Source organism: Mytilus californianus, unplaced genomic scaffold, assembly GCF_021869535.1.
Source record: "Mytilus californianus isolate M0D057914Y unplaced genomic scaffold, xbMytCali1.0.p SCAF_6, whole genome shotgun sequence".
Lineage (NCBI taxonomy): Eukaryota > Metazoa > Mollusca > Bivalvia > Mytilida > Mytilidae > Mytilus > Mytilus californianus.
Genome location: NW_026262712.1, coordinates 53,903,492 through 53,928,750, shown reverse-complemented (window position 1 = coordinate 53,928,750; position 25,259 = coordinate 53,903,492). Strand labels below are relative to the sequence as shown.

Below are 25,259 nucleotides of genomic sequence, written 5' to 3'. Positions count from 1 at the left end.
TACTCAAGCAGAGCAGTTTCAACCGTGTCTTAAATTATCATCAAACAAAACTTAGCTGCTTAACTGCTCATCACAAGAAATTTAGGAGTAAGAGCCAAGGCTGGTTGTCTCAGAGTCTTGGTAGGGTACATGTTACATGTCTTCCAGTAGACTGTTACCGTGTGAACTAACACATTACGAATCTTAGACAGCGTTTGGTGTGGTACAAAGGTACACTTTCATAGTGGAATAACATGTTTTCGTCCTGAATTTTGAATTATATTTGCTACTGAAAGTTAATGTCATATGATACTTCAAATTTAACTAAAAAGTTGAATATGTTTTGCACACTTTAGTGGCTAAGTTTCACTATAAATAGAAAAATTCAAGTCTTCAGAAATATACTCACTTGTAAATTTATTTTGGTCATTTTGATCTTAAAATCGTCTGAAAATTCTGAACAATCCATTATTAGTCATGCCCAGTCTTTCAGTAAATTTTCCGACTTGGTTAAACGCAGTTAAGCTATGACAAAATGTTTAACAATGATCTCTGCTACGTGTAAGAAGAAGGTGTTATAAGGAAAAAGATAAGTTGAAGTAGATCATCACATTTTTGTTTTGCGGTTCCTAATGCATTGTGTAGGTCAAATGACTTGATGAGCTTTTACTTACTCTTGAAACTTTTCTGTGCGTTTTTCTGGGTCTAAAAATCATAAAAAAAATGTTATATTTTACTATTTTCAGAAAGGTTCATTCAACACTTATCATTGATTAAATTCTTTATATATACGTATATGCGCGAAGGTGTAACTTTGACCCGTTAAGTGTAAGTATATTAAAATATGTGTGTAACACTATTATCCCTAGACGTAAAATGAGCGCTCCAAATACTCATGACGTTTAGAAGGAGAATAATTTAAATGTGAATACTTACTAAATGTACCTTTGTTGTATTATCTAAGCAATATACAACATCTATAGCAACTGCTGTTTTAAATTCGTTCTGGGACAAGTTTTAAAGAAAATCTATGCAAAAAAGTACACCTTGAGGCATTTATACCTCATGTGTTTCATTTAGAGGGCACTTTATTGGACGTAATTGCATACACTTGTGGATTTAAAAAATAACGCTCATTCATAAACAGCATTATCCGATATTTTTTGGGGGTAATTATAATGTTTGTTAAGCGACCACGATTTCGAGCTGTTATTTTGTATTTGAAAAAGGAATTCGTATTACATACAATCGACTTTGATTTATTTTTTGTGCCCATATTTAACAATAGAATTAAGATTTATGTTATGTACTAGACAAACATAACTTGCCTGCTTTGAATCCCAGTACAATAGGAAATCAAACTCATGAAACTGACTATGTTGACATTTCCACATACCAGCTTTTGACAGCTTGAGTTCTTCACTCCTTTTCACGAAGCAAGGTCTTTTACAGGCTGCACCATATTCAAGCTCAAATTGTTTTTCAAATATTGCCCTGTTTAAAGCATCAAGTTTTCTTGAATTAAGTTGATAAAATTCGGAAATCGATATCATTGCAATTGTTAAGCATTCCTGGACACTTGCCACATTTGGAGATTGAATATTTCGTACGGAATTTAAATTTGTAAAATAAATAATAATTTTCCTTCCTTGCATAATGATTGAAAACTCATTCTTTTCGTCAAATACAAAAGTGGCAATGTCTTGGAAAATCATTTTTCTTCCTTGATACACTTTAAGTGGCCATATTCCGAGAGCAGAGGCAATAAGTCGAAATAAAACACATGGTGGAACCAATTGTATTTTGAAATCATATGCCATACATATACTTTTGTTTCTATTCAAATATTTCTCGGCGTAGTCATTGTTTAGTCTAGTCTGAATCATACATGGGATGATATAGTATTCTGGGGGGACATTGACATCCTGATTAACTAGCTTTGGTTCAACAAGAACATCCAAGTGAAGAAGTATCTTCACAAGGAAATCTTTAAATTCCTGGTTCTGAAAAATTGCTTGGAACTCGTCTTGGTTCCATAACTTCATCAAATCAGTCTTCTTCAGCATTCCGTCTTCTTGCAATTTTTTAAGAATTCTGTGATACTCCGTATTATTTGTAGGAAAAAACATCTCATCAGTAACGAAAGATCGTAAGGCATTTACCAGAACGCTAGGCTCTATGATAACACATTTTGACAACTCATCTTGATCAAAGAAGATTAATTTTCCAATGGCATGCTGTGTCCTTAGGAAAAAATTCAGCTTTTCGTCATCCATCATTAAATCTTCATTTAATCTGTTCAGTTTCTGAATCTCCTCTATTCTAAGAATACTGGTGCCTCGAAGTTTCAAATCCATTATTTGCTTTTCCAAGGGAACCCATATCAATGGCATCTTCATTCCCCAAGAACTCTGGGAAAAGGCTATTTGAACAAGCTTGTCTTTTAGTTTATCTATTTCGTTGTCATCATTTTTTCTAGCATCAATGAAAAACAAATTGTCTAAAAAAAGATACGATATGTTTTCGTGTTCTTTGAAAGTTGCTGTAAGTTGCGCTACAAGCTCTGTCCGTCTAATCTCATAATTATTCTGTAAGAAATTATCGTTACTGAATAAATTTATCAATAAACAAATATTTTCTTTTTAATTTTAAAATTGTTCACTAATAGGAAGACGTAAGCGTGAATTTAATGGTAAAAAGAATATTTAATAAGCAGAAACATATTCTCTTCGAAGTACTGCTTGATTTAACATCACAAGAATAAGTGTTATTAGCTTGCATTGATAACTGCACGTGTTCTGTGACACATCATTATTTAGAGTACAGTGCTTTGTCTTTATCTTATTCTCATTGCATGTTCTTTCGTGTAGTTTTTTATCGACTTATCGATACTAACATGAATGGAGATCTCAAACAACTAGATATCATTGAGATGGGAGCCATCTCTGTGGGCCCCGCTGTGAATAATGTGTGGTAAAAAATGTGTATCTTTATAATTGGTCATGGGGTTGTCAAATGAAACCAAAGTTTTTGACCTTGACCTTTGACCTTGGAAGTTGTACATAAATTATGACACACCCTCTGGTGTTGGTTAATATACATATCAAGTATAAACTTTGTAATCATAACGGTTCTCAAGATATAGAGCGGACACGATCTTTACCATAGGATATGGGGTTGTCAACTAAAACCAAAGTTTTTGACCTTGACCTTTGACCTAGGAAGTTGTACATACATTATGACACACCCTCTTGTGTTGGTTAATATACATGTCAAGTATAAACTTTGAAATCAAAACGGTTCTCTAGACATAGAGCGGACACGATTTGTTACGGACGGACGGACAGACAGACGGACGGACAGATGGACGGACGGACGAACAAACGGACGGACAGACGAACGGACGGACGGACAGACTGATCACTATAGGGCGTCCGCCATTCGGCGGGGCCCTAATTACTGGACATCCACAAGAGACCACTGTAACTAGAAAACCACCAACCTTATGTTTGTACTTAATAATATATGAAAAACAAATATGATTCACAGCAACAACCGATATCTACTGAATTATAGGCTCCCCACTTATCTTAATAGTATAATGAATTTTATGACTGTTCCTTTTCAACTTTCATCAGAATATAAATTAAATCAATTAAGACAAATATACATGTTAAACAGAGGGGAAGACAGCGGATATTCAAATCTCAATAGAATCTACCAACGCCATAGCAAACAACAGTAGACGATGAATAGACGAAAATGTTCACAAATCCCTATATAAAAGCTAAAATTAACCCACTATATCAAGGTTTATCTCAGCTGCTCTGGGGTGTAAGCAAAACATTTTCCATTAATGGCATCCGTTATATTGCTCGTAATAAGTTCATTTTCGGTAAAGAGTCTCTTTCAGTGGTGTCTCAATCGAGGAAAAGAGGACGGAATAATGGTGATTGGGACAAATCCGGGGTCATCTGTGACACATATTAACAACGGCAACCTACTAATGATAGCATTAGTAATTCTTTTGAAGTGGTGATTTCAACTTTATCCAATGGTTCAAAAGCGTCCAAGGAAACACCAATCCGCTACCAAAGAAATCATTCCAGGAAACGCAAGCTATGGAATATCTTATGAACTGGTAGATATGTACACCATATACAGGCGCTGCTTGTATGTTGCTAATTAAAAATGGAAGATTAATATCATTTATTTGTCGTAATTGTTTTTTTTTCAACTAACCCTCCTTGTCATTTTCTAGATGTAAGTCAAGACATCAGGAAGACTTAACAGTATCTGTGGTATCCTTTTTCTTAAATTTGATAGGTACGATACTTGCATTATAGTCACCAAACATATTAAGTAAGAGGATATCATCCATACAGCGGAAAGTGCAGTGTAAGGATAATGCAAGCTTCGTTTTATAATTCTTGAGAATTGGAAGCTCCTGTGTACATGTACAGTTGATCTTATATATTTGAATTAATAAGTCGGCAAAAAGAAGAGCACATTTTGTTCTCATACGAATGCTTATTTTTTTAAATAAAACACGTCCTTCAAACTTTTTTTTTATTTATATGTTAATTGTACTTACATTTACAGTATATGAAATGTGTTATTATTCAAAACACCTTAGGTTTTTTCTTCCAATAGGTATATATTGACTTAGCCGTATTTTGCACAACTTTATGGAATTTCCGGTATCTAAAGCTCTTCGTATTTGAATTACTTAAACAACTAAATTTACTCGAGCGTCTCTAATCAGTGGCGGATCCAGAGGGGGGCGTAGAGGGCGTACGCCCCCCTTTGCTTGCACTTTTTTTTTTTTTTGTAAAATGATTAATCAGACTAGACTTCGTGAACTTTGCCATTTCCCGTGTATTTAATTTTTATGCGACAATTCTTTACTTATAAAGATATTTTTCGCTCGTATTTACTGTAATATATTATTGATTATGTCAAAGTCATGTGATTCTCTACGGTGGAGTTGATCAGTTCGTCGAAAAAAACGTCACTCAGTCATTTTGAAATTCAAATTACAGTAACACATTGCTTAGAGGATGACAAGCATGACGCCTTCAAAGCGACAAAGTATTGAGCAAGAACGTATTGACTTCTATTTCACAATTCCACCTGATAGAAAGTAATACTCTATTACACTCTCATGAAAAAAAAAGTTCCACAGCAATATTATTTACCTTCGAAAACATGTTTAACCCCACACGCCCCAGCCCATTAATAACATTGCTGAATAGTGATCCCCAGTCAGTAAGCTCTAGATATAGATTTAAAGTCTAAGGTACGGACCATTTGATTTGAGGGGGCAGTCTGAGATATTTTAGAGAAAAAATTCTGACCCTGATTTTTGCCTTAAACAAAAATTCTGGCCGTATCTGGATTGAAAACAATAATCTTGTCCACTTTTTTGCTATTAGAAAAAAAATATTAGCATTACATGAACATGATGAATAATGGATGAAAATTGCTTGTTTGTCTTTCTTCGTGTCGGTCGTATTGTAAATTTCATTGAATAGCCGTATATCTTGTTTACAACAAGAAATCTGTGAGGTTATGCTAACTAACCATACAACAAACGAGAATTTTTCCATGTCCATTCTTTACTGACAAATCCCACATCAAAAATATTAATTACATGTAGTACATAGCTTTGGATCCATCCAATCATTTCATAATAGACAATTGATGGAGAGAATACGGCACCAAAAATGTCCAACCCCTACACTTTAACTATAAAATGCATTTTACACTTATTTTATGTTTTTAGCCAAAAAAAGGTCCAAAAAAATTTTTCGCCTCGCTCCGCTCCGCAAACTTTAATACTACGCCCCCCCTTTCCAAAATCCTGGATCCGCCCCTGCTAATGAAGACGAAATGCGCGTCGTGCGTACACAAATAACCCTGTTAATTTGACAAGGTTTTTCCTCCCAATATAGACATGTTGCGAGTTGGCAATTTCGCATATGTTTTTGACATTCTTGTATTTTTATTTGCCTGATTGTTTCATTTTGAGGAACCCGATAAATAACTAGTTCTTGATTATGTCATTCTTAATATGAAATTTTTGTTAAAAACCATATGTAAATAATGTGAAAATCAAAGTATAGCGATATGTGAGATATGTTTATCTAGTACATATAAAAAAGAAGTTTTGGTATGATTGCCAATAAGACAAGTCTGCACAAGAGACCAAATGACACAGGAAATTAACAAATATAGGTCGCCGTTCGGCCTTCACCAATAAACAAAGTCCATATCGCATAGTCAGCTATCAAAGGCCCCGAAATGACAAATGTAAAACAATTCAAACGAGAAAACTATCCAATCATTTTGGTAGAAAAATTAATAAGCTTCGATATTTTGTGAGTGCATCCTCATTTTTGTGGTCGAATTTTAAATATTTGGGAAAATAGAATCGAACTAAACTAAATGTCAGTTGTGACAATCTTTTTAAGATGCTTATCCCAAAATTATCAAATATCTAAAGGTGCAGAAGATCTAATATTGCGAAAGAAAGTCGCTAGTGAATTAAGACACCCACATATCGTATCGGTCAACCAATCCATGATGGTGACCTCAAAACTAATAAAGTATGTTTTTCAATATTCATTACAACACTGCTGGAGCAGTTTATGCATAAAGAGTGCATTCATGTTAATGACGTCCGTTTAGTGTGAACATGCACCAGAATGACGTATAAACTAAGGTAGGTAAACGCCACACAAGATGGAGAAGATGGTATGTTACTGCTGAGAAATTGGACGTTGACAATGAAAAGTAATCAAAGCACCAAGAGGGCTATAGGCAGTTAACTAAAAAACCCAAGGCAACTGTGGCAGAAGTTATTAAGATGAATATTGTGGAAGAATTGGTTTATTTATCTCAGCTATTTCTCATGTAACAAATAATGGTTGTACCGTTTTGTTTCCGCTATCCAATCCTACCAATTTCAAAAGTTATTTCCAATGAATTTTAAATTACTTTAAAATATGTATCCTTTTTAAAGATTCAATGTCTGAGATTATGCACACATACTGTCCCAATGTTAAGGAAGGGTTTTTTGCCAGCTAACATGTTTAACCCACCACATTCTGCATGTACGTGTCCATAGTAAGAACCCAGTAATTTGGTGGTTGTTGATTGTTGCTGTATATCATAATTATTTTCCATAATTGTTTTGTACATAAATCAGGCTGCTAGTTTTATTGTTTTACATTTGTCATTTCGGGGCTGTTTATAGCTTACTATGCAGTATAGGTTTTGCTCATTGTTGCAGGCTGTATTTTCATCATACCAGATCTATAGTAATTAACTTCTGTAAACTTCTCCATACAGTCATACACTTAGGATTGAATTTAACTTATGGAGGAACATTATTGTCAGAATATCGGTGTCCAACAGTGGTGTATGGTTGGTTTAGTTCCACTACAATGTATACACAAGATTTTTAATATTAGCGGTTTTAGTTGGATCAGCTGGTGTCAATATGCAAAATTATTAATCGTACCTGAATTTATCTGAAGTGGTGTAATTTTCTTGTAAATTATATTACACTAAATGCTGATGTTGTTATAATGGCCTAGCAATGATGCAACATATACTGTTGAAGGCTATACGGTTGCCTATAATCATGATAATTGCTTACATCCACTTCATTTGAATTTTGGTGGAAAGTTGTCTCATTGGCAATCATACACTGTACCACATCTCCTTATTTTTTTTGTCTAATCTATAATAAACTGTTTACACAGTGACATGTCTTGCCTATTTTTTATTTTGATAATTCGAATGTTGAAAATAAAATAGAAATACTTTTAACATGTAAGTGATATTCAAAGACCATGACTGATGGTACAGGGCTGAACAATCTCCATGGAAATGAGATGTACATGTACCAATGCTACAACTGCATACCAAATACCATTGACTTTTCAAAAGTCGTTCCCTCTAAACAAACCTTAACACAAATTCACTTGTAAACTATGTAAAAGTTTCAAAGGCAATGAACCATGATGAGGGGGTGGGGTTATATAATCTCCATGGAAATGAAACTTTTGAATGCCAAGACGTTTGCATACCAAATATATTTTTACTTAAGATTACTAGTGGTTCATCTTAAACTGACATAATCACAAACTAAAACATGTAAATTAAGTAAAAGTTTCAAAGTCAATAGACCATGACTCAGGTGTGAGGACCAAATATTCTCTGTGGTAATGAGATGTGCTAATTCTTCTATAACTGCAGGCCAATTATCATTGACCTACCACTATTGGCTTTCCTAATACTAACCTAATCAAAAACTTATAAATGAAATTTCAAAGTAACATTAGTTTCCAAGTCAAAAGAGCATGATTGAGGTGGCGGGGCCAAATAATCTCAATGGAAATTAGAAATGACTAAGTTTATACAACTGCATACCAAATATCATTGACCTATTGCTAGTGGTTCCCCCTAAACCGACCTAATCACAAACTAATAAATGTAAACTATGCAAAGTTTCAAAGTCAATAGACCATGACTAAGAGGGTGGGGCCAAATAATTTCTATGGTAATGAGATGTGCCTATGCTAACACAACTGCTTACCAAATATCATTGACCTACCATAAACTAGACCTAATCATAAACTAATACATTGTCGATGCCGCCAAAACAGCATGCCTGTGTCTCTCTTTTTGACTCCGTCAAGGTGAGACAAACATTGCAACAAATTTAATACAAATATTTTGTCCATCATTTTTTAATATTTTTATATTCTTCATTTCTTAGATATGTTAGATATATTTAAAGAAGTAACAAATATGCATTCAGTAAATATTAAAATTGAAAAGAATCCATAATCGAAATACTGCTGCGTAATTATGGTTATAAGTAATTCTCCTTGGCCTTGGTAAAATTTAACCTTGCTCTTGTATTGTCAAGAATACCAAATATCATACTAAAATATTGTTTCTGCACAATGCATCAATATCATGAATTCCAACTATCTTTATATAACTTCATGCAAAAAGTGTCTGATAACTAGGTTTACTTCTAAGTGTGCAATAATATATTTCCTTTTGTAGTAACAGTTACACAGATTCTGACATATCATAGTTCTGAAAGTATCGTTAAACAATCTCTAAAAATTGCTGGACCTTTAGGCAAACTTAATAACAAATAATATTCATGTGTTGCAACTGCTGGCAAGTTTATAATAATTCCTGTCAGAAACCTGAGCCAAAATTTGTCTGTCTAGTCGACATGATGAGACCTGGTATAAATAATCTTCAAAATTGATCATATTATCTGTAGATACACATGTAAATATCTTCATAACATCATAGTAGTCTAAGAGTTTCATTGCTGTTATGGAATTACTGTGGTGAATAGTCCATCCAGCTGCTAAAGAGAATCATGTATTGTACATGTATGCCTTGTCTCTTCTAGTACAAATGTAGTATAAGCCAAACATTTGAATCAAGCTGAAATAAAAATAAATACAAATAGGTATATTGCTTATTTTGACAAACACAATGTAGCAAAAAAACTTCATGTCTAATATGTTCATTGATGCTGTGATAATTAATGCTTACATTAATAACTAGAGCTGTCTTACTGGATAGTGTGACCGCTTTTGAATTCAGTATTGAGACAACAACCTTGTAAGATATTTGGCTTTCAGTTATTTATTTTAAAAAATCATTGCATTTGCCTCAGTCATGTTTGTGTTAGGTTCACACAAGGTTTCTGATAGGTCTACATAAATATATTCTCTAAAACTAATGCATCCATTTATGATTAGATATTGCAAACCTTTGATGACAGTCTCAAATATGAGTTTTAATAAATGTTATTTTATCTAAAATTAAAAAATAACGGAAATTTAGAATTTAAAGATTTTTTACTTGCTTGCATGTATGTATGTCCTGTTGCCTTTTACTAATCATGTTAATGAATGAAAAGATCACATAAACTTTTTAATTTCCAGTATTTCCATCAAATTCCCATCCCTTTCAAAAAATGCATTGGCAAGAGTAGAGAACATCCTTAAAAGTTGGTTAACCATTAGCCAAGTTCTCAAGAGAACAGTTATCGGTTATGCCCCAAACACATAAACTGTCATAGCCCATCACGGGTAGAAAGCTCGTCATATCGAGGAGCGTTTAGTACAGTGATTTTGTCATAGTTTGGTTAAGATGAACGTGGTTGTGTTAAGTTACTTCCCCGAACGATTGCATCAGTTCTATTCAAACGAGCAAATAAGATGTTTAAATTTGCATTGTTAGTCAAACGATCTACATTGGAATTGTTGTTTTCAAGAAACTAACGCAGAATAGCCAAACTATCGAAATTGCTATGGTTTGGTTAAGTTATGACATGGTTCGGTTAAGTGTCTAAAAATTCGTCATGGTTTTGATCAAGTTTATCATGGTTTAGATCCAAATTAATATGTATGTGTTTCAGCTCAATATTGATAGTTTGTTTTAAAACGCTTGTAATTAAACGAAGTTATACAATTTACCAACTGACTAAGAAGAACAAAAGCCTTTAAAACCAAAATTAGATGCTGTTATTGGCAAAGCGTACATTAAACAATTTAACTGTTCGTGACTTGTCTTTTTATGCAAATCGTACTACTACGAGTGACTTGTAAAATAATTAGGAATAAATGAGCACTCATGTAATCCCACATACAAAAACATCATTTGACAAGGATGAGATTTTGGTGATTCATAAATCCTTAGCAGACAGTTAGCAAATCACTTTTCTTTATTCATTAGAAACGAATCACAACTTTTAAATTTTGACATACGCAAGCATTATTCTTCCCAATAAATTTACCTTAGTAACCTAATCATACTTATGATGCTGGTTAAGTTTCAACTGGAATTGTATACATTGAAGGACATTTGACAAGTCAAATAAAATTTTACGCAACTGGTATACCAATTTTTGATTGGAAATTATAGCACCACAGGCAAAAAATATGGCACCATATCAAGCCCGATAGGATCATCTGCCTACTAACGCCCCACTGTGCTGAAAGGGTCTGGGGATAACACAGAGTCAATTTTAGTTATACAGTACAAAAGTTATGTGCAAGACACAAATCAGACAAATGTTTACTAGCTATTATAATAAAAAAACATATAATTTAAAGGGATCAAAGTCAAAGACTGATTGACCTGCATTTGCAAAATGAAAATGACACCTGGGGGTCCCCAGCCCATGATGTTACTTCATACATGTTCATCATGTACAATACATTGACACTATTTTCTTCCCATTGCCCCTATTCTATTATAAATGATAGAACGTCTAATGCCTATGCTACCACATACCAAGTTTTGAAAATAAGAACCGGTAGTTCCGAGTAAAAATGTCATAAACAGTGCGTCGATCAGTCTTGGACCACAAGGGTTTGTACTATTTGACATCAGGCACTTGTTTCTGTCAATTGGGGGTTTACTATTCACACTCGTATGAAATATCAGATATTTCGTACGAGTGTTGAATTCTAGTTTCATTATTTTTCCCTGACTTTCACTTTGTCACATGAACAAATCTGTTTCCGCTCGCTTGATTTATCTCTTCAGTGATATGTATGTAATCCCTTAAGTAATCTCTATAAACATTGTATTCCTTAAAACGAACTTGAAATTTCTGAAGAATGACGCCCTATGTTTGAAAGTGAAAGTACTAAAGCGACACCTAGCGGAAAATATATTTTCGGCATACTCGAGAGTTTACCATAAATAGAAGTTCATACACAGTGTGTACCTAATGAATTCCCGCCAGGGATTCTATTTTGGTCTTATTTCTGGTACAAAAATAAAGAAAGTCCGTGTTTTGCGCATGCCCGAGAATTATCAAATGTTTGGGGTTTAATATTGCACGATAACAAGTACTGCAGAGTCACGATGAAAAATATATATAACATCAGCTGCATTTGATGATTAAATAAAATATAACTTTATATAATGTAGAAAACAAATAATCAAGTATTCTTTCAAGCGTTTAATTAAATTCAATATTCACAACAGAGAATAAGTAAGTCAATGTTTAATATTTACCTTTATTAGGACGGAATCCACCATATTCATCGGCGGGTCATCCAGTTTAAAATAGCCGCAAAATAATATCCATGCGCCATTTGGCAAATGTAACGACTTCTTTACAGACATTTTCGGCGATGAAACTTTTCTTACAATTGTTCACTTACATCTTCATCAAAAGCACAGAAGATAAAAAGCAATGTAAAACTTTTAAATTGGCACTATTTCCAATGGGCAACATCATTTATTTTGGGTTATTTGACGATCATTCAAGGTAATCCTCGTCATATTTATTATTTTTCATAACAAAAAGTATGAAAAAAATGTCTAATAAGTTATAAAGAATCTACCAGACCTGCTAGATCAGAGCAATGGCACTTTTTCAAAAATTCCTAGGGTGGAACCCAAATCCAGGGTGCTCGCATAAGGCAGCTTAACTGCCTAAAAATCACCACATTCATAAGAATACTACTTTGAATTGGTCCATTTGTTTTAATATCGAGGAAAAGATTAAGATATAAAGCAGACCTTTTACTTTTGGTAGTAATTCTAAGATATATGCATTGTAAGCACCCTTTGAAATGTAGGTTATTGAATTATTGTTCATCATATATATATGTATAAAAGTGAAATTATAGAGCTATGCCAAATGCTTCTCTTTTTTTTTTTTGAGGAGATTTTGTATTAATACTGCATCATACTAGAACGAAAACAAGTCATCACAATTAGTACCAACTGCAATATCGACTGACTACTGAAATATTTATCAATCTCACTCATTGATCTAAAAATTGAGTATTTTGATGATATCCTCTTCGGTGGATTTGCTTTTAGATTCAGAGTGATTATTCACATAGTAAGATATTTCATAACCTAGAACATGAAATTGATATATTTCGTTTCCAATTTTTAAGAAAAATAGTTGAATACTGTCTATAAATCAGGAACTTCGAAAGTGCATTATTATTATTCTAAATTCAAAGGTTCATTGTCACTACATAAAACACGGAAACAGTTTATTTAATGTTATTAATGCCATTTCTGCCGTGCTATTCAATTAGCTGTGATAATGAATTCCAATGAATATCGTATTTTAGCATATTGACCTTGTTTTGAATGACTTCAACGATTGTATAGTGTGTGCATAATTGTACTTCATTTAACAGTGGTTTATTCTACGTTTTGCAGTAGCTGGTTAAGACTATTATACCTTATATCTATCTCTATGAGTAGCTACGAACTGAATTCTCTGCATTCCACTATCTTCTGTACAGTATGTGGAGACTGAATTAACCCAGTGCAGTAGAATGTCTAAAAATAAACTTCTTAAATTTACATATGCGCTAGGGCTTAGCAAACATAACCAACCATAGCTAGAGCTGTTATGAACATAGCCAATAGTTCTTAAAGATCATCCTACATTTGCACTACTAAACTTTTTCATGTCAATTTGTTGCAGTCTGTTTTAACATGGTTTGTTTAAACGCTGAGGCATTCCTCTGAATAGATTAGCATATCAATATAATTTCGATTATGATTGCCTTAGGTCCGGCTTTCCTTACAAGTAAATACACAAAATATAGCGATTTAGCCAGTTTTTCGTACTCATTCTCTCCCAACATTTTGCTTTTTAAGACCATAACTCGGAAAAGTAAAAACCAAACGGAATGTTAAACAAGGCAGTGGGTGACTACACATTTACACCTTGAAATAAAAATAAAAGGTACTTATTTTTTGGAAATTCCCGGTCTGATTGTGCTCGCTACTAACGGAAGCTAGCTTGGAATTAGATGATTTGTTTTTTTCAAAGAACAGCATTTTAATTGACCAGCACTGATATTTCTACGCAATCTTAGAAATCTCTACAAACAGACATTTTTTCCATTGTTTTGATACAATTTTAAAGAGTATTTTACAAACATATTCTTGATTTAGAATTTTTTTAAACATGTTAAATGTTAACAATGGTGACGACCGTCGAAACCAGTCGTAATTTGCAAAAACTCGCCTTTCCCAAGTTTGCATGGTGCGTTTGAATGTATTCAATCAGCAAAACATATGGCAATTTTAGTTGCGTTCAAAATAATCTTGAAAATAATCAATGATCAGTACAAAATCTTTCAAAATAAACTTTAATAATACTTATTAGAGATTTCCAATAAAATGACATACGTACGTAACTCGACGTACGGACCTAATGGGACTGGTTATTGCCAACCATTGAATTTGATTACTAGTAAATACGTTGCTCAAGTTTAAACATAGTATTCTAAGACTTTCAAAATTACACACTGGAATTTTCGTCCATATAAAATAATTTTTATTATGACAAAACTTGAAAGAAATCTAGCATTTTTATTTATCAAGTGGTTTTCGAGATTCCCGACTTTATTTTCACTGACATAAGATCACGTATAAACACACGTATCCCATAACTATAATACGTACGATTTGAGTTATCTTCCATGGTTTTGATTTGACAATTATTTCTCAATATACTTTGCAGGTGAATGCCCCATTATACTTTTTTTTGTCTTATTTTATAGTTAATCTGCTTTTTGATTATTTGTTGCGGGGAAAATATTAAGAAGGGTATATTGTCTGACAATTTCAGAAATATCAAAACAAAACTTTGTCAGAATCTATCTCTCTATAAAAGCTGAAAATTGCGATAAAACAATCGCTTCCGTTAATAATCTAAACAAAAGTATTTTTCATTTATTATAAAATGTATTGATAAAAAAATCCCCATATATATATATTCTTTTATGTTTTTTTTTAATTAAGGTGTATTCGATTAGGGATTTTTCAGTACTTCTTTGTTTAACGGGAATGCTATCGGAGTCCAAATACAAAAGACATTTCCAGGCAATTTGTTATGTATCCCTTGAAGTAAATTAACTTATAGTATTTTATCCATTTTATTGACAAACAATTAAAGTTGATAGTTGGTTGCTTAATGCCAAGTTGTAAATATTTCATGCATAACAATTGAAGGTCTTTCCACATCAATTTTCAAAGGTATTGAAAAGAAGCTAGTTCCGGTTTACTCAAAGTTGAAATTGGTATCCAATCATAAGTTTCTTCAAACTGATGCGACAAAAGAATGGTTTCTATATACTTTGAGTGAAATAAGGGAAATAATGTGCTTCTTCCGGTGAAGTAAACGTCACTTCCGGTCTCATTTGATAGCTTCTTTTACACTGATTCCAAAAATACATTTTTGCATGTAAAACAGGAGATAATTGGCCACTTCCGGTTTATCGAAAGTCACTTCTGGTCTTTAGTGATAAGTTTATGTATTTATATTACAAAATATATGGATTCTGAGTACTTTTGCATGAAAAAAGTTGAAAAAAGGCTGCTTCCGGTTTTCTCAAGGTCACTTCCGGTTGTCATTCTTCAAAGTCAAATGTCACCAAACCTTTCGTAAAAGGTCATATGGCTTTATGATGAACCAAGTTGAAGTAATAATCAATTAACCTTATAATTAGACATTTCAGGGGCACTAACTCCTATAAAATGCCATTAGATTGTTTCAAACCAAATGTAACATATCTTCATTACAATAAAGCAAACATTTTGCACTTGTTCTTTCATATATATCCTTAAAAGTGTTGGAGAAAATGCAAAAACAAGGAAAAGTCAAAATTAAGAACTTGACCTTGACTTCATATTCTAAGTAAGGACCTACGGACCTCAAATAAAAATATTCCAGGGTTATACGGTTAAAGGTTTATGATTTAAAAAAACATACTGACAAATTTTTTTGGTAAAGGTAGATAACTCCTATAAAATTTTATCGAATCGCTTCGATCCAAATTAGCCAAAAATTCCTGAGGATGTAAAGAACAATTTAGAAAAAGAATTTTGTCGATATCTTTTTTCTGTTACAAAGGAGATGCACACACTTGATAAACAGTGAATAGAGAGAAAATTGTTCGTCTTAGCAGTGTAAAATTTTAAAGCGCATAAACCATATGATACAATATGAGAAATATCTAAGTAACATATTGCGAAACAAATATTTTACGGAAGAACAAAATAAGCCGGAAAAAAAAATAATTAAAAACCAATTGTTCAGAGAACAATTGAAGGTCTTTCCACATCAATTTTCAAAGTTCTTGAAAAGAAGCTAGTTCCGGTTTACTCAAAGTTAAAATTGGTATCCAATCATAAGTTTCTTCAAACTGATGCGATAAATGAATGGTTTCTATATATTTTTGAGTGAAATAAGGGAGATAATGTGCTACTTCCGGTGAAGTAAAGTCACTTCCGGTCTCATTTGATAGCTTCTTTTACACTGATTCCAAAAATATATTGTTTCTATATACTTTTGCATGTAAAACAGGAGATAATTGGCCACTTCCGGTTTATCGAAAGTCTCTTCTGGTCTGTAGTGATAAGGTTATGTATTTATATTACATTTTATATGGATTCTGAGTACTTTTCCATAAAAAAGTGGAAAAAACGCTACTATCGGTTTTCTCAAGGTCACTTCGAGTTGACATTTCTCAAGGTCATATGTCACCAAACCTTTTGTAAAAGGTCATATGGCTTTATAATGAACCAAGATGAAGTAATAATCAATTAACCTTATAATTAGACATTTCAGAGGCACTAACTCCTATAAGATGCAATTAGATTGTTACAAACCAAATGTAACATATCTTCATTACAGTTAAGCAAACATTTTGCACTTGTTCTTTCATATATATCTTTAAAAGTGTTGGAGAAAATGCAAAAACAAGGAAAAGTCAAAATTGAGAACTTGATATTGACCTTTGACCTTGACTTCATTTTCTGAGATAGGACCTTCGGGCCTCAAATAAAACGATTCAAGGGTTATTCGGTTAAAGGTTTATGAGTTTAAAAAACATACCGATAATTTTTTTTATTAAAGGTAGATAACTCCTATAAAATTTCATCGAATCGCTTCGATCCAAATTAGCCAAAAATTTCTGTGGATGTAACGAACAATTTAGAGAAAGAATTTTGTCGATATCTTTTTTTTGTTACGAAGGAGATGCACACACTTGATAAACAGTGAATAGAGAGATAACTCTTACAAAGATAATTGTTCAGCTTAGCAGGGTGAAATTAAAAAGCGCATACACTGTACCACACAATGTAAGAAATATCTAAGGGACACACTGTGAAACAAATATTTGTCGCAAGAACAAAATTTGGCAGAAGAAAATAAAAAATTAAAAACCAATTGTTCAGAGAACAATTGAAGGTCTTTCCACCCATAAAGATCTATTTTGATATGAAAATATTAAAATTTGGTTTAAAATGTCATTTCCAGCATCAATTGATAGCTTATTGTACGCTGATTCCAAAAAAATATGGTTTCTATACATTTTTTTTTAAATAAGGGAGATAATTTGTCACTTCCGATTTGAAAAATGTTACTTCCGGTATAATTCGAATGTTTACTTGACACAGATTCCAAAAATATATGGTTCTATATACTTTTATATTAAATAAGTACAAAAAATAGCTACTTCCGGTTTACACAAGGTCACTTCCGGTTGGATTTTTCAAGGTCAAATGGCTTGCAACCTTATGCAAAAAGTCCCATGGCTTTATCATATATACATATGAGGTAAAAGCAAAGGTCAAAATCTAGAACGTCAAATTTACCAAGACCTTGAGCTCAATTCCAAGCTCATTAACCTAGGATATCAAATCAAAAGACCCTAGGTCTTAATAATATATGGTTAATGAGTTATATCACCATACATGTATTTTTAAATACAAGAGGGTAGAAAACTCTAATTTAATGTTAGCGCACCATCTAAACCAAAATGTATGTGTTACGACATGTCGAAACTAACAATTTAGTAATAATATGTTGTCGATATCTTATACGTTTTTTAAAAATAGATGAAAATAAGCCAAAATCAAAATTTAGAATATGACCTTGACCTTTGACCTTGACCAAATTTTCTTTTTTTTTCCCAAGGTCTCTATCACTTATGCTTTACCAGTTAGAAATGCATATCACTTATATCAAATGCATAAGGGGAAATAACTATCATATGGAGTCTCCAGAACGCTTCGGTCAAAACCAAACTCAAAATCCTGAAGATATAGCGAGCAATTTGGTAAAATAAATTTTTCGTAATCTTTTATGGTTGCGAAGGAGTAGTGGCAACAAGAAAAACAGTGTTTGGGAAGATAACTCTTACAACGTAAAGTATTCGGTTAAGCAGTTGTCATTTTCAAAAGCGTATAAACTATTCGATATCATATACCAAATATCTAAGTGACATCTTGTAAAACAACAATACTACGCAAGAAAAAAATTAGGCGGAAGAAAAAAAAAATTAAAAACCAATTGTTCAGAGAACAATTGAAGGTCTTTCCACTTCTTACGATGTATTTTGATACGGAAATATTAAAAATCGGTTTTAAATGTCATTTCCAGTGTCAAAAGTTAGCTCATTGTTTGCTGATTCCAAAAATATATGGTTTATATACTATTTTGTTTGAAATAAGGGAGGTCTTTTGTTACTTCCGGTCTGAAAAATGTCACTTCCAGTACTATTTGATTATATATTTGACACTGCTTTCAAAAATATATTGCTATGAATACTTTTACATGCAATAAGTACAAAAAATAGCCACTTCCGGTTTACACAAGATCACTTCCGGTTTGCTTTTTCAAGGTCACATGACTTGTTAACTAATGCAAAAAGTCCCATGGCTTTATCATGTATACATATGAGGTAAAAGCAAAGGTCAAAATCTAGAACGTCAAATTTACCAAGACCTTGAGCTCAATTCCAAGCTCATTAACCAAGGACCTCAAATCAAAAGACCCTAGGTCTTAATAATGTATGGTTAATGAGTTATATCACCATACATGTATTTTTAAATACAAGAGGGTAGAAAACTCTAATTTAATGTTAGCGCACCCTCTAAACCAAAATGTATGTGTTACGACATGTCGAAACTAACAATTTAGTAATAATATGTTGTCGATATCTTATACGTTTTTTAAAAATAGATGAAAATAAGCCAAAATCAAAATTTAGAATATGACCTTGACCTTTGACCTTGACCAAATTTTCTTTTTTTTCCCCAAGGTCTCTATCACTTATGGTTTACCAGTTAGAAATGCATATCACTTATATCAAATGCATAAGGGGAAATAACTATCATATGGAGTCTCCAGAACGCTTCGGTCAAAACCAAACTCAAAATCCAGAAGATATAGCGAGCAATTTGGTAAAATAAATTTGTCGTAATCTTTTATGGTTGCGAAGGAGTAGTGGCCACAAGAAAAACAGTGTTTGGGAAGATAACTCTTACAACGTAAAGTATTCGGTTAAGCAGTTGTCATTTTCAAAAGCGTATAAACTATTCGATATCATATACCAAATATCTAAGTGACATCTTGTAAAACAACAATACTACACAAGAAAAAAATTAGGCGGAAGAAAAAAAAAATTAAAAACCAATTGTTCAGAGAACAATTGAAGGTCTTTCCACTTCTTACGATGTATTTTGATACGGAAATATTAAAAATCGGTTTTAAATGTCATTTCCAGTGTCAAAAGTTAGCTCATTGTTTGCTGATTCCAAAAATATATGGTTTATATACTATTTTGTTTGAAATAAGGGAGGTCTTTTGTTACTTCCGGTCTGAAAAATGTCACTTCCAGTACTATTTGATTATATATTTGACACTGCTTTCAAAAATATATTGCTATGAATACTTTTACATGCAATAAGGTCAAAAAATAGCCACTTCCGGTTTACACAAGATCACTTCCGGTTTGCTTTTTCAAGGTCACATGACTTGTTAACTAATGCACAAAGTCCTTTGACTTTATTATGTATAAATATAAATTTAAAGCAAAGGTCAAAATCTAGACTGTCAAACTTATCTATAACCTTGACCTCAATTTCAAGGTTATAAACCAAGGACCTCAAATCAAAAGACCCTAGGTCTTTAAAAGGCATAGTTAATGAGTTATATCACTTTATGCATAATTCTAAATATAAGAGGGGTGAAAACTCCCATTTAATGTCTACGCACCCTTTGAACCAAAATTTAGAAGTTACCACATGTTGCAAATGACAAATTAATAGAAATATATTGTCAATACCTTGTACGGTTTATGAAAAGAAGTGAGAATAAGCCAAAATTAAAATTTAGAATTTGACCTTGACCTTTGAACTTGACCAATTTTTCTTTTTTTTTTTACCAAGGACCTCAAATCCAAAGACCCTAGGTCTCTAACACTTTTGGTTTTTCATTTACCAATGCAAATTACTTATATCAAATGCATAAGGGGAAATAACTCTCATATGGAGTATCCGGATAGCTTCGGTTCAAATAATACCCTTAATCCTGAAGATATAACGAGCAATTTGGTAAAATAAATTTGTCGTAATCTTTTACGGTTGCGAAGAAGTAGCAAACACAAGAAAAACAGTGTTCGGGGAGATAACTCTTACAAACAAAAGTATTCAGTTAAGCAGGGTCAGTTTTGAAAACGCATAAACTGTTCGATATCATATACAAAATATCAAATCGACATCTTGCGAAACAACCAAACAGTGAAAGAAAAAAAAATTAGGCGGAAGAGAAAAAAAAAATTAAAAACCAATTGTTCAGAGAACAATTGAAGGTTTTTCCACCAGTAAAGATTATTTTGAAATAAAAATTTTAAAGTTCGGTTTAAAATGTCATTTCAAGCGTCAAATGATGGCTTATTGTACGCTAATTCCAAAAATATATTGTTTCTATACAAAAAAAAATTAAATAAGGAAGATAATTTGAGACTTCCGGTTTGAAAAATGATACTTCCGGTATAATTTGATAGTTCAATTGACACTGATTCCAAAAATATATCGTTCGATATACTTTTACATTAAATATGTACAAAAAATAGCTACTTCCGGTTTACACAAGGTCATTTCCGGTTGGCTTTCCAACGTCAAATGATAAAGCAAAAAGTCCCATGACTTTATCAGGTATATTTAGGAGGTAAAAGCAAAGGTCAAAATCTAGAACGTGAAATTTTCCAATGACCTCGAGCTCAATTTCAAGGTCATAAACCAATGACCACAAATCAAAAGACCCTACGTCTTAATTATATATGGTTAATGAGTTATATCACCATATGCGTTATTTTAAATATAAGGGGGGAGAAAACTCCTATTTAATGTTAGCGTACCCTTTCAACCAAAATGTATGTGTTACGACATGTCGCAACTAACAATTTAGTAAAAATAATTTGTCGATTTCTAATACAATTTTTTTGAAAAAAGGTGAAAATAAGCCAAAATGAAATTTTAGTAAATGACCTTGACCTTTGACCTTGACCTAATTTTCTTTTTTGTGGACCAAGGACTTCAAATCAAAAGACCCTAGGTCTCTATTACTGATGGTTTACCAGTTAGAAATGCATATCACTTATATGAAATGCATAAGGGGAAATAACTCTCATATGGAGTCTCCGGACTGCTTCGGTGAAAACCAAACTCAACATCCTGAAGATATAGCGAGCAATTTGGTAAAATAAATTTGTCGTAATCTTTTACGGTTGTGAAGAAGTAGCAAACGCAAGAAAAATAGTGTTCGGGGAGATAACTCTTACAAAGAAAAGTATTCGGTTAAGCAGGGTCAGATTTGAAAGTGCATAAACTGTTCGATATCATATACCAAATATCAAATCGACATCTTGCGAAATAACCAAACAGAGAAAGAAAACAAGAGTGGACATGCTGAAATGTCTCGCCTTCTTTACTAACCATTGATATTATGTTGATAGTCCTAAATGAAAGCTTTACTACAACTATTACATAAACTTAACATGATCCAAGAAAATGAAGTCAAGGTCATATAAACCAAACAAGAAATACATGTACACCTTACAATCATTCAATACACTAAATATAGTTGACCTATTACTTATAGTTTCTAAGAAACAGACTTAACCAAGAAAACTAAACATTGACCAATGAATCGTGAAAATGAGGTCAAAGTCAGATGAACCATGCCAGGCAGACATGAACAGCTTACAATCCTTCCATACAACAAATATAGCTGACCTATTGCTTATAGTTTAAGAAAAACAGACTGAAACACATAAACTTAACACTGAGCAATGAACTGTGAAAATGAGGTCAAGGTCAAATAAAACCTGCGAGACTGACATGTACATCATGGAATATTTCCATACACCAAATATAGTTGACTTATTGCATAATAGTATAAGAAAAAAGACCAAAACTCAAAAACTTAACTTTGACCACTGAACCATGAAAATGAGGTCAAAGTCAGATGACACCTGCCAGTTGGACATGTACACCTTACAATCATTCCATACACCAAATATAGTAGACCTATTGGATAAAGTATAAGAAAAACAGACCAAAACACAAAAACTTAACTATAACCACTGAACCATGAAAATGAGGTCAAGGTCAGATGACACCTGCCAGTTGGACATGTACACCTTACAATCATTCCATACACCAAATATAGTAGACCTATTGGATAAAGTATAAGAAAAACGGACCAAAACACAAAAACTTAACTATAACCACTGAACCATGAAAATGAGGTCAAGGTCAGATGACACCTGCCAGTTGGACATGTACACCTTACAATCATTCCATACACCAAATATAATAGACCTATTGCATACAGTATAAGAAAAACAGACCAAAACACAAAAACTTAACTATAACCACTGAACCATGAAAATGAGGTCAAGGTCAGATGACACCTGCCAGTTGGACATGTACACCTTACAATCATTCCATACACCAAATATAATAGACCTATTGCATACAGTATAAGAAAAACAGACCAAAACACAAAAACTTAACTATAACCACTGAACCATGAAAATGAGGTCAAGGTCAGATGACACCTGCCAGTTGGGCATGTACACCTTACAGTCCTTCCATACACCAAATATACTAGACCTATTGCTTATAGTATCTGAGATATGGACTTGACCACCAAAACTTAACCTTGTTCACTGATCCATGAAATGAGGTCGAGGTCAAGTGAAAACTGTCTGACAGGCATGAGGACCTTGCAAGGTACGCACATACTAAATATAGTTATCCTATTACTTATAATAAGAGAGAATTTAACATTACAAATAATCTGAACTTTTTTTTCAAGTAGTCACTGAACCATGAAAATGAGGTCAAGGATATTGGACATGTGACTGACGGAAACTTCGTAACATGAGGCATCCATATACAAAGTATGAAGCATCCAGGTCTTCCACCTTCTAAAATATAAAGCTTTTAAGAAGTTAGCTAACGCCGCCGCCGCCGCCGTAGCCGCCGCCGCCGCCGCCGCCGGATCGCTATCCCTATGTCGAGCTTTCTGCGACAAAAGTCGCAGGCTCGACAAAAAATTAGGCGGAAAAAAAAAAAAAAATAATCAGAACAAAATCAATAGGTCTTTCCAGGGAAAAGTGGAAAGACCTAATTAAAAACCAATTGTTCACAGAACAATTGAAGGTCTTACCACCAGTAAAGATCTATTTTGAAATTAAAATATTAAAAATCAGTCTAAAATGTCAGTTCCTATGGCGTTATGATGTATAAATATGAATTTAGAGCAAAGGTCAAAATCTATAACGTCCTATTTACCTATGACCTTGACTTCAATTTCAAGGTCACAAACCAAGGACCTCAAATCAAAAGACCCTAGGTCTTTATTATGTTTGGTTAATGAGTTATACCACTTAACACATAATTCTAAATATAAGATGGGCGAAAACTCCCATTTACTGTCTACGCACCCTTACAACCAAAATTTATAAGTTACGACATGTCGCAACTAACAATTTAGTAAAAATAATTTGTCGAAATGTTATACGGTTTTTGAAAATAAGTCAAAAATAAGCCAAAATCAAAATTTATAATATGATCTTGATCTTTGACCTTGACCTAATTTTCATTTTTTTTTTACCAAGGACCTTAAATCAAAAGACCCTATGTCTATACCAGTTAGAAATGCATATTACTTATATAAAATGCATAAGGGGAAATAACTCTCACATGGAGTCTCCAGATAGCTTCGGTCCAAATAAATATCCTAATCCTGAAGATGTAACGAGCAATTTGGTAAAATAAATTTGTCGTAATCTTTTACGGTTGGGAAGGAGTAGTGGTCACAAGGAAGAGATAACTCTTACAACGTAAAGTGTTCGGTTTAGCAGTTGTCAATTTTTAAAGCGTATAAACTATACGATATCATATTCCAAATATCAAAGCGACATCTTATGAAAAACAATACTACGCAAGAAGAAAAATTAAGCGGAAGTAAAAAAAAAAAATAATAATTAAAAACCAATTGTTTAGAGAACAATTGAAGGTCTAACCACTTCTTACGATCAATTTTGATACGAAAATATTAAAAATCGGTTTAAAATGTCATTTCCAGTGTCAAATGATAGCTCATTGTTTGCTGATTCCAAAAATATATGGTTTCTATATAATTTTTTTGAAATAAGGGAGGTAAAAGTGGAAAGACCTAATAATAATAATAATCAGAACAAATACAATAGGTCTTTCCACCCGAAAAGTGGAAAGACCTAATAAAAATAATCAGAACAAATACAATAGGTCTTTCCACAGAACAGTGGAAAGACCTAATAATAATCAGAACATATACAATAGGTCTTTCCACAGAAAAGTGGAAACACCTTATAATCAGAACAAATACAATAGGTCTTTCCACAGAAAAGTGGAAAGACCTAATAATAATAATCAGAACAAATACAAAAGGTCTTTCCACCGAAAAGTGGAAAGACCTAATTAACGTACAGGGATCGTGATATTCTCTCTACATGCATCTGATTAAACGTCCCCACTCTGACTGGACGGGACTGCGTACTTGTACATCCCGCACAATCAAACAGACTCCCCACTTTTGCAATGGATAACTGCCAATCGGAACAAGGAAAGGATGCACAGACCAGAACATATACTATCCCCTTGTTATCATCAGTTTATCACAAAACTAAAATTATCATTCTACTTAAATTTAACAAAACTTCAAGCAAATATTCCGTACATGTCCGTTTTTCATAAGTATTTGTAAAAGTTAAACGCCAAACATTGTAGAAAAACAATTTAAGAGCAATGGAGTTAGATTACGCATACGTTTGTACGGGCTCTTCTTCCATGCACCATTATAATTAAAAACAATATATAAAAGAAAACTATTTCAG

The 25,259-nt window shown here is 32.9% G+C and overlaps 1 protein-coding gene across 1 annotated transcript in view; it reads right to left on the bottom strand.

The window, feature by feature from the left end:
• Positions 1-645: 645 nt before the first annotated feature.
• LOC127706549 (uncharacterized) overlaps positions 646-25,259 on the bottom strand; it is a 58,826-nt gene continuing 34,212 nt past the window's right edge. The window contains exons 8-10 of the mRNA XM_052211205.1: positions 13,247-13,347; positions 1,308-2,567; positions 646-684 (exon numbers count right to left, since the gene is read on the bottom strand). Coding sequence (XP_052067165.1) covers positions 646-684; positions 1,308-2,567; positions 13,247-13,347 — 1,400 coding nt within the window. The remainder of the gene's footprint in view (positions 685-1,307; positions 2,568-13,246; positions 13,348-25,259) is intronic.